General features: G+C 40.6%; 2 protein-coding genes across 2 annotated transcripts in view; one reads left to right on the top strand and one right to left on the bottom strand.

The window, feature by feature from the left end:
- The window catches only part of LOC113806002 (lysosomal acid glucosylceramidase), an 11,578-nt gene extending 11,039 nt beyond the window's left edge, over window positions 1-539 (top strand). The window contains exon 11 of the mRNA XM_070116609.1: window positions 18-539. Coding sequence (XP_069972710.1) covers window positions 18-117 — 100 coding nt within the window. The 3' untranslated portion in view covers window positions 118-539. The remainder of the gene's footprint in view (window positions 1-17) is intronic.
- Window positions 540-1,497: 958 nt separating this feature from the next.
- Window positions 1,498-10,000, bottom strand: part of LOC113806003 (lysosomal acid glucosylceramidase) — a 9,766-nt gene continuing 1,263 nt past the window's right edge. The window contains exons 2-11 of the mRNA XM_027357099.2: window positions 7,261-7,467; window positions 7,018-7,156; window positions 6,244-6,397; window positions 5,778-5,938; window positions 5,081-5,318; window positions 4,717-4,861; window positions 4,195-4,271; window positions 3,104-3,214; window positions 2,813-2,982; window positions 1,498-1,944 (exon numbers count right to left, since the gene is read on the bottom strand). Of these exons, the coding sequence (XP_027212900.2) occupies window positions 1,845-1,944; window positions 2,813-2,982; window positions 3,104-3,214; window positions 4,195-4,271; window positions 4,717-4,861; window positions 5,081-5,318; window positions 5,778-5,938; window positions 6,244-6,397; window positions 7,018-7,156; window positions 7,261-7,467 (1,502 nt within the window). The 3' untranslated portion in view covers window positions 1,498-1,844. The remainder of the gene's footprint in view (window positions 1,945-2,812; window positions 2,983-3,103; window positions 3,215-4,194; window positions 4,272-4,716; window positions 4,862-5,080; window positions 5,319-5,777; window positions 5,939-6,243; window positions 6,398-7,017; window positions 7,157-7,260; window positions 7,468-10,000) is intronic.

Raw genomic sequence — 10,000 nt, 5'->3', positions numbered from 1 at the left:
TATTTCCTCTTCAACAGATCTATAAAAACTGTGGAAACGGTTTTGGAGACTGAAGATCGTGGATCACTAAGGCTCAGTGTGGGACCCAGATCACTGCAAACCATCGTCTTTGTGTGACCTAATCGAGGTCATATAAATGGTCAACCTATCAACCTATCGTAGAAACTAATATATGTTGATGGGTTATTTATATATCAGCCCATTAAAGGAAAAAAGGTTATTTGTGGAAACCGATGCAGAATTGCCATGTCAGCCTTTTATATATTGCATTTCCCTATGTAGTGTAAAATACAATTATGTAAGTTAAAGCACCACTATATTCTGCATTATCTGTGATGTAAAATTGGAATTCTATACTCGTTTAGCCATATGGTGTGAATAACAAAGACTCAATCCTGTATGATAGTATGTTCTGTACACTAATTTTGTTCAAGATCTACAATAAAAGTAGTCGAATGTTGCATGTTGTCATATGCTGTTGCAGTAAAACATTACCACGGCTATAGGGGGACTTCTGTTGGCTACTCGGAGCATCACAACACTATATTTTAGGAACCTTGGGAAATGGCTTTTCATTGTCGACTCGGTGGGTTCCGTAGAGAGAAAAAGACATCCGGGAGTTTTATTATACATTTCCAAGTGGTTCACTGAGGTTGACAGTAAATGAAATATTACATTCTTTAGTGAAGGTTTCTTTTATTCTGCAAGGCACTGTTACGAACTGATGCAGGGTACGACTCTGGTGATGGTATGAATACAGCAGGATTGGTGAAATCATGGCATCTGTGACCATGGTTGCTAATTGGTATGCTAAACTACCCGATTACCATAGCCATTTACTGATTATCCTAACAATAACTTAATTATAGTATAGGTATTTTTGTTATGGTAAATCTTTGATGATGCCGTTTTCTATATATATACATTTCTTGTTTTTCTTGGCTTGATAAAACAAAATTTTATTTTATGGGTATAGGTAAAAAAAAAATGGGAACAACTTCTCAAAGTATGGATAGTGTTCTTTATGACAAAAGTAGAAAATGTATAAATGAGAATGAATAAAAAATCTCATCCCATTGGTATGAAAATATGTAGAGTGATTCTTACCAGCGCGTGTCCAATGTTCTCAACAGATGTATGTACCTTGAAGTTTATCAATAGTGAATGTTTTATCAACCGCGATGATAATGACAAGTAGTAAGAGTAATAACAAAACAAAACGATAGCAGCAACAAGTTGAACAATATAAAATTAAATAGTGGTGATAATAATCACAATTAATGCCATTATTGATTGTATTAATGAGTGCCATTACTTGTCATTATTTAAGTAATATTCCGTTTGGTTATGTCGCATAAGAATAATGCAGTACATATTATCTGAAATTACAATTATGATTAAAAAAGTAACAGATAATTGCGAGAAAATGTGTTAATACGTAATTTATATTTTGGTCTTACCTTGGACATATGTTTAGGAATTAAAACTGCGTTCAAGTATGCTATACATTTTTATTATTCTCTATTGGTTACGATAGTCAAATTATCAACAGTATCAACCAAAATTAAGTTTGTTGTGCCGCCAGGACGAGGATATAAATGAGAATGAATGATTTCGATGTGCAAAATATGCAATTATTTAATTCATAAGTTTAATCTTATCGTTTCGTATACGTCTATCACAGTGATCTTTACTCCGAGTCCATGCAAACACGAAAGTAAAATATGCCTAAACAATACCACAACCCAAGACAACTAAATTCTTACCATTCTCATTTATTGCTTCGGTTTACATTAATCGCAATGAATCATAATCGATCAAGCCAAGTCTTATCACAGTGATCCCTATACAAACAAGGCCGTATGGAGAGACCTATGCGCCACTTCCAGTCTCAGTGATCCACGACCTTCCACATCCAGAACAACTTCGAAGTCGTTTGCCGATCTGTAAGAGAGAATGATGAATATGATAGAACAGCGCTGTCCAAACTGGGGTTCGCAGACAAGGAACACACACGCCTCACATCTCACCTCAAGTTGCGTAAGTATTTTTCAAGCATTTTGTTATTATACATTTTTTATTCGTGCATTGAATTCGAATTTATTGACTAACACTTCTGCAATGCAGTTTTTTCATAATTATTATATTATTTTCATTATCCTAAATACAGTACGAGTAATAAAGGGTACAATAGGCGAAAATGTTTGGACAACACTGTGATAGAATATACTAACGAAGAAAAACATGATTATTAAAATAGATATTTATAATGATACAAAACGTTGCCAATAAACATCATAAGTTAAAAAATAAAGGTTTAAGATATATGATAAAAAGGGATTAAAAAGATACTTATGAAAGGAAATACATAGGAAAACTAAGTATATGGTAGATGCAAAACATCCAATACTAATTCTTGAAAAGGTTAGAAATGGATTAATGATCGTGATATAGTATGGAGAATATGCGATAAAGAAGAATATACAAAAATGTAATAGATCAGCCTCATTCTATTATGTCAGTCAACGGCATTACTACCATTTAACTGAAGAAATTAGTATAAACATTAAGCTGTTTGTAAGAACTCAACGAAAATACTTTGAAATTACACAACTGAATATTAGACATATACATTATGCCACTTCATCTAAGATACTGAGTGATACAATAATGCATTTAAATGGCAACAATACACACACTAACACATCTCAACCACAGCGTACAGTGTAACATATTTTAACGGTACAATAAAAAAAAATAAAACATCCAATACCGTACAAAACGTAATCCAGAAATTAAGCGATTTGATCACCTGTTGAGGATAACGACAGCTGTGGAGCCGTCGGGGTTCCTGAAGGCGGTGGCGTCCAGCTTCTTCGGGTCTTCGGAGGCGAGGCCCAGCTTCGTCGCCCCCTCCTTCACGAACTTGGAGAAGTGGCCCATCGCGTAGAACATCGGGTTCTTGTAGAACTCGTCTGCTTCCTTCGTGGGCATCAGACAACCAGTGAGATAAGAGTGTGATTCTTCAACACGCACAGCCATAGAAATAGATAAATAGATAGACAGACGTATCAAAATACTATGTAACCCCCGCCCCCTTTACCTTATTCACAATGATGGGAGCGTCGACGAAATTCTCTGCCCAGTTGGGACCCCCTTGCATGTCCAGCGCCAGATTCCAGTCCACCCAACCCGTGACCCAGTGATTCATGTCCTGGAATAAAGAAAGAAAAATATATAACTGCAGTCTAGATCAAGCATTGGTCTTCACGTGCCGAAACTGAAGATTTTAATTGAAATAAAGGCTTGATCTTCTTTCATACAGTGGTTCATTTAGAAATACAAATCTGAGCGTTTTAAAATTTCTTCTGATCAATCGATACGTCTTTCAAAACGATACTATTATTTTTTTGGCCAACAATTCATGCCTGGAAACAACAGTGAAACATATATATGTTGTTTTCAATTTCCTTTGACAACGGTTTTAACAGAAAAACATGGTGAAGTTTTGAATTTCTTTGGACCCTGTGGTTCACACTCCGAAAAATATCTATTTGAAGTTCAAAAGTTCATGTTCTCAAACAAAATAAGATTTATTGCAAGTTTTAATGTCCTTGACCCAAGTATTACACTTCAAACTGGGATATATTAAAAGATAATAAAATAGCCATATATACATCAAGTTGAAATTTATATTCACTGAAAACAAAATCCTAGCATGAGTTTGAATCTCCTTTGACCCAGGGGTTCCTAGGTGTCTCATGGCCTGCGTGAAGATAAACACTTCCGAGGCCACAGAGATAGTTCCAAATGTAGGCTAATAATTATGCTCACTATGAAGAAAATCTCAGAAGATAAAGGACATAACTAAATGAAAATGTGAATATTTTATTTTGGCCCAGTGGTCTGTACCCTGTTGCCCTGAGTGCAGATAAACATATTTTTTTCAGAGGGATTCATGCTCTTCGTTCGGTACATACACAGAGGGAGTGGTTGGTTTATTTTGATTACGAAAAAGGTTTTAGAAAGTAAAATGCTAAGTTATCACTACTAAAATATGTTATACTCTTGCTAGTTATTACAAAAGTTAATAATCCTAAATATCGCCAAAAACTAAAATCCCCTCAAACAATTTTGTTCATAGAGTTGAGGATGCCTTCGTCTGCATGGAAAGGGTATTTAAGCACAACTCACCACGATGATGTCGTGGGCGTAGCTCTCGAGGCGCTCCCACTTGCCCAGGGCGACGTCCACTTCAAGAGGGGTGGCTCCTGGGGGGGAGGGGGAGCACAGTCATTGGCGGCATCATGTAAAATGTAGACATTTTGCTTAATGCCAATATATATGTGTAGCTGTCTACCAATTTACGTATCAATGTGTAAATACGAAAATGGAAACACACGGATATTATATATATATATATATATATATATATATATATATATATATATATATATATATATATATATATATATACACACACACACACACACACACACACACAGAGTGAGTGAGTGAGTGAGTGAGTGAGTGAGTGAGTGAGTGAGTGAGTGAGTGAGTGAGTGAGTGAGTGAGTGAGTGAGTGAGTGAGTGAGTGAGTGAGTGTGTGTGTGTGTGTGTGTGTGTGTGTGTGTGAGTGTGTGTGTGAGTGAGTGAGTGTGTGTGCATATACATGTCGTAGCAGCCTTAGCCTACTGCAAGGCAGTCGCTACTAACCCTCGCAGGCTTCGGTGCCGAGGATGAAGTAATCCGGGAAGAGGTCGTGCGTCTGCGTCAGTCGCTCCGGCACCGTGTACAGGTCGCCGTACCAGTGCACGCCGATGCCCGACACGTACTGGGCAGCCTCGGGGTCGCTCAGAACCTTGAATGCGGGCGGTTAGTCTTATTCTCATCTTTGCGGTTGCAAAGATGAGAATAACACTGATTCTTTACGTTTTGTATTAATCAAAGATGTTATGGATCATAGATTAATATTTTTTGCGCATCAACGCTCTGAATACATTTCGACTTTATTAACAAAAAACTTGTGCTACTTCAAACGCACCACATGCACTAACAACTACAAATGAAAATACCGTACATTTTCAGCCCAGCCTGGTAGTTCGTATCTCTGGTCGTCGAGAATCATGAGCTTGACGTCCTCATAGCCATGTTGCAGCAGCGTCGGCCCGAGGTTCTCCGCCACCCACTTGCGCTGCTCCTCTGCCGTCCAGCCCATGCAGTTGAAGAAGAAGCCGGGCACGTAACCATCGATTGGCTCGTTTTGCGCTGTTAGGCCCCAGTAGGTGATTCCCTGAGCTGCGTATTCGTCCAAGAACCTGAGGGTATGTGGGTACTGTACTGTACGTATACGATTAAGCCTAGGAGTGATAATTAATAAGGGTCTTTTTAGCTAAATTGTGTAACATTCTGCTTTCCAATGTTAGGTAAGTCATAGCAAAGAGCGAATTAACAGGTAAGTGGCAATTGTACTTTTGTGTCTCTAAGAAAAATGCCTTTGTCCTGAAATTCCAAACAAATACTTTTCGCTTGAGAGGAAAACGACTTTTATGTGAATATTTGGGCGTAATGTGAATTTAAGAACTTGAGACGTCATATTTTAGAAGAAAAAAAACAAACAAAATAAAAAACAAGTGAGTATTTACGGCAAATCATTCTTATCAAATCACCACATCGGGCGATGCTTTATTGTTGAAGATTAATGTATAAGGATTTCTTTCATATATTTTCTCTCATATTAAACTTCCAGCCTATGGGAGATAAGCCCGGTTCTTCACCTGACGAAGTAGTCGGCCCAGGGCTGGTACATGTCGGTTCGCAGCTGGCCGTAGCCCACGTAGTCGTTGTTGGTCTTCATCCACTTGGGCGCCGTCCACGGCGATGCAAATAGCTTCAGCGGCCGCCCGGCCAGCGCCTCCGCCCGCTTGATCACCGGGATCTGGCCGGGAAGACATCTTAATCGACGAGAAAGCGATAATACATTTCAAATCTGATTGAAATATGCTCCTTTGGTTTCTGAACCACGCTCGGGAGTTGACCATTTTAGAAAAAATAATTATAGACATTTTTTGAAAATGTATTATATATGCAATATACATATTTACATACATACATACATACATACATATATATATATATATGTGTGTGTGTGTGTGTGTGTGTGTGTGTGTGTGTGTGTGTGTGTGTGTGTGTGTGTGTGTGTGTGTGTGTGTATGTGTGAATGTGTTCACAACCCCCTCCCACCTTGTAGTCCGTGTCCTCCGGCTGGAGGGCGAAGGTGCTGAGCTCCACGTCCCCCTCCGCGTCGGCGTAGGTGTACGTGCGCCACGAGAAGTCGCAGCCGCCCATGTTCACGCGCCCGATGTTGTACTCGAGACCCGAGGGCGAGAAGTAGGAGCTGCCGGATGGAATATACCATATAAAAAACGGGTCTATCAAGGGGACCAAATGAAAATAAGTTGGCAAATGAAGGTCTGCTCGGTGAAAGTACCTTATGAAGGCCAGGTTTCCATCCAGGAAAGACCGGAGAGTGAAGTATGAATTAGACATAGGCATCCCCGGCCTCCATGTCCATTGCAATCTCATGCCACCACCGGGTCTGGGTTGGGGGGGGGGGTAGGGGAAGGGCAGGGAGGGAGTAGCGGTACGACAAACAAGGAAACTTCAACTCTAGAATCACATCCGTAGTTCAGAGGCGATCAAGTGAGCTCGTAGAGGGACGTCTGAAGAGAATTTAGTACTTCATTTCCCCCGAGGCTGTATCACTTCATCTCCGATGTTCGTAGTAGCGGCCCGAGGGAGCTCACACGCCACCGTGCATTTCCCGAGCTTTTGTGGGGAGCTTAAATGGGAACGTACTGGAACGGGACGGAACGGAAATGTACAAGAACGCCTTGCCAACACCTGAGACTCGGTTTGCAGGTTTCGCGGCTGGGTATATTTTGCATACTTTGTGGGAAGAAAAAGAATGTAAGGGAACATGAGTAGCGGAACCTTGCAGGCGCGTCCTATCAGCACCTGAGGAGTCGGTCCTGAGCGTCCGGCGACAGGTCGAGGATGTTCTTGGCGGCGGCGTCCGTGAAGGCTCCTCCCCAGCCGACCACCGTCTGGAAGGCCGTCGACTCCAGCACGAAGCGGGCGACGTCGGCTCCCGTGCCTGGAATGGCAGGTGAAAATAATGAAAGTACATCATTGTGAGCACCTTGTGTGAGATTTATTCGTAGAGTAGAAACGCATTTGCAAGCACTCGATATGACTCACCATTCTGACTATCCGAGAAGGAGAGCTGCGTCCGCAGGAACCTGGCGCCCTCGATGTCCGACGTGAAGACAAGCGCCCTCCCGGCGGAGGGCAGGACGGGGGTCGGGAGCGTGTCGCAGTAGGTGGCGTTGCACACGCACGCTACGGATCCGAAACCGAAGTCGCGCGGAACGCAGGGCAGCTGCGGCTCTTCGGCGGCGGCGAACCCTGGGTGGAGAGAGCAGAGGACGGATTTTCAGTTCGCTTCTTCATCATAGAAATTATGAATTCAACATAATATTCTGAGGGCGCCGTAATGCAGGCACTCGAATCCAGACTGACTACGATACCATCTCGGAAAGCTTTCACTCTGAGTAACGGATTCTCTCTGCTTAATAAAATTCCTTCGAAAGAGCGACCTTTATTACTAGGCGGGTGAATCCATCGTCTTCGCCTGCACGACAGACTTCGTGACAAGGAACACAGAGTAATTATGTCACAGTGCAGTCATAATCATCATTATGGTATTCAGGAATTTCCACCTGGAAAATCAGTTGCTAAAATATAAACTCAAATGTTCCAGAACGAATATAATGTAGAGAAAGAAAACTAGAATAATGAAGACAAGAAATGATAGTAAACGATGACTGAAATGTTTGGCTAATGCGGTCTACTGTACAGAAAGGCGCCAGTTCCCTGATGAACTCTAAAAGCCTCCACTATGTAATTTGACGACTTTAGCCAGCTGGTGGATAGAATAAACCTCACTTAAAAGAGCAGTAGTTAGATAAATAGAACTGACCTACCAAGGGAATTGACCTGGCTGAAATGACTACATCTTCAACAAATGAGCAAAGTCTTTATTCATATTAATTTACGGGAAAATAACAAATAGCTTTAGAAGGTGAATGATCTATAGCTTATATTATATATATTATAAATATTCAGTACATATATATGTATACATACATACATATATATGTATATATATATATATATATACATATATATAGGTATATACATATATGTGTGTGTGCATATATATGTACTGTATATATATATATATATATATATATATATATATATATATATATATATACACACATATATTCATCTATGTGTACTTTTATATACATATAAATATTTATATGCATAAATATACATATATATATATTTACATATATCCATAACAGACCGTATCTTAGCGCTTCGAGTCACTGTGGAACGCCGTTGGAGATTGTCCGTGGGCAGCCTTCAGCGTCAGACACTGCATCGCGAATCGCTATGGGAGATCCTGAGACAGGGAATTCCGACACGGATTACTGGTTCATAGCAAGCCTATATTCTGGTACTGAAAGTGATGTAAAGTGTGGTGGGGGCCTGTCGAGGTTTTTCCGTTGACTCAGGAGTGAGGCAAGGCTGTGTCCTTCCACCAACACTTTTCAACATTTGCAGTGACTGGATAATGGGCAGATCTACTATCCAAAGTCAATGTGGAGCAACACTGGGCAATATCAAGGTCACGGACCTCGACTTTGCTGACGATGTTGTTATCTGAGTCTGGAAACTCTGATGGCGGCTCTTGGTGCAATCAGCAATGAGGCAAAATCCCTGGGCCTAGAAGTTTCCTGGACCAAGACCAAGATCCAGGATTTTGGGGGCCTTTCAGGGGAACATGTCGATACATGCTTGCGGTGAGGACACTGACGTCACAGAGAGCTTTACATACCTTGGTACCTTGGTGTAGTTCATGTCTCTGGAGTGTCAGATTAGGAAGTCAGTAGACGGATTGGTCTGGCAGCAGGAGCCATGAACTCAGTCAACAGGAGTATTTAGAGGTGCCGGTACTTATGCAGGACTAAGGCCCGTACTTTAAAAACCTTCGCCAGTGCTGGCGTTCACCTGGCGAAGCTTCGCCAGGTGAACGCCAGCACTGGCCTTCTGAGTGAGGAAGGCCTTACTTTTAAAACCAACGTTCGCCAGGCGCTAACATCTTGCATTCCCGCTAAATCTAGCGCAAATTTGTTTACACCTGCAGTGCACATAACATAACCTAAACTTAATTATTAACCTCGAGAGAAGACGAAAATGTTGTTTCCGCAATAGTCTCACTTTATATAACAAAGGAGTTAAAATTTAACTTTATGCTATAACAAAGAAGTTGAAAATCTCGTAATACTATAACAAAATTAACTTTATACTTTATGCTATACTACACTTTATACTATAACAAGGTTAACTTTATGGCCCGTACTTTGAAAACCTTTTGCTTTTTCTCGCGTTTTTTTTTCATTCGCCGAAGCGCTAGATTTAGCAGGAATCCAAGATGTTAGCGCCTGGCGATCCCTTTCGTTCGCCAGGCCTGGCGAACACCTGCCTTAGTTTAAAAGTAAGGCCTCCCTCACTCAGATGTTCGCCAGGCGAAGCTTCGCCAGGCGAACGCGAGCATTGGCGAAAGGTTTTAAAAGTACTTTATACTATACTGTATCAACGTTATACTTTTATACAAAAAATAACTTTATACATTAACAAGAGTTTAAAAATTACTATTTTACTATTCCTAACTGATGTAAGATATTGAACTGTAGGCCTACAAGGGTATCATTAAAGACGCCTCATTATTATAGCGGTGGAGCACTACAGCTATGTTTCTATAGCCAAAAGTAAACATGCCGCCATAAAAAACACCTGGTAACATTTGTGAAAAGAACATTATCCTTACAACCAAAATAACAACAACCTAAATCTAAATAAGTCATCT

This window comes from Penaeus vannamei, chromosome 39 (genome assembly GCF_042767895.1).
Source record: "Penaeus vannamei isolate JL-2024 chromosome 39, ASM4276789v1, whole genome shotgun sequence".
Lineage (NCBI taxonomy): Eukaryota > Metazoa > Arthropoda > Malacostraca > Decapoda > Penaeidae > Penaeus > Penaeus vannamei.
This window is presented reverse-complemented; position numbering and strand designations above follow the sequence as displayed.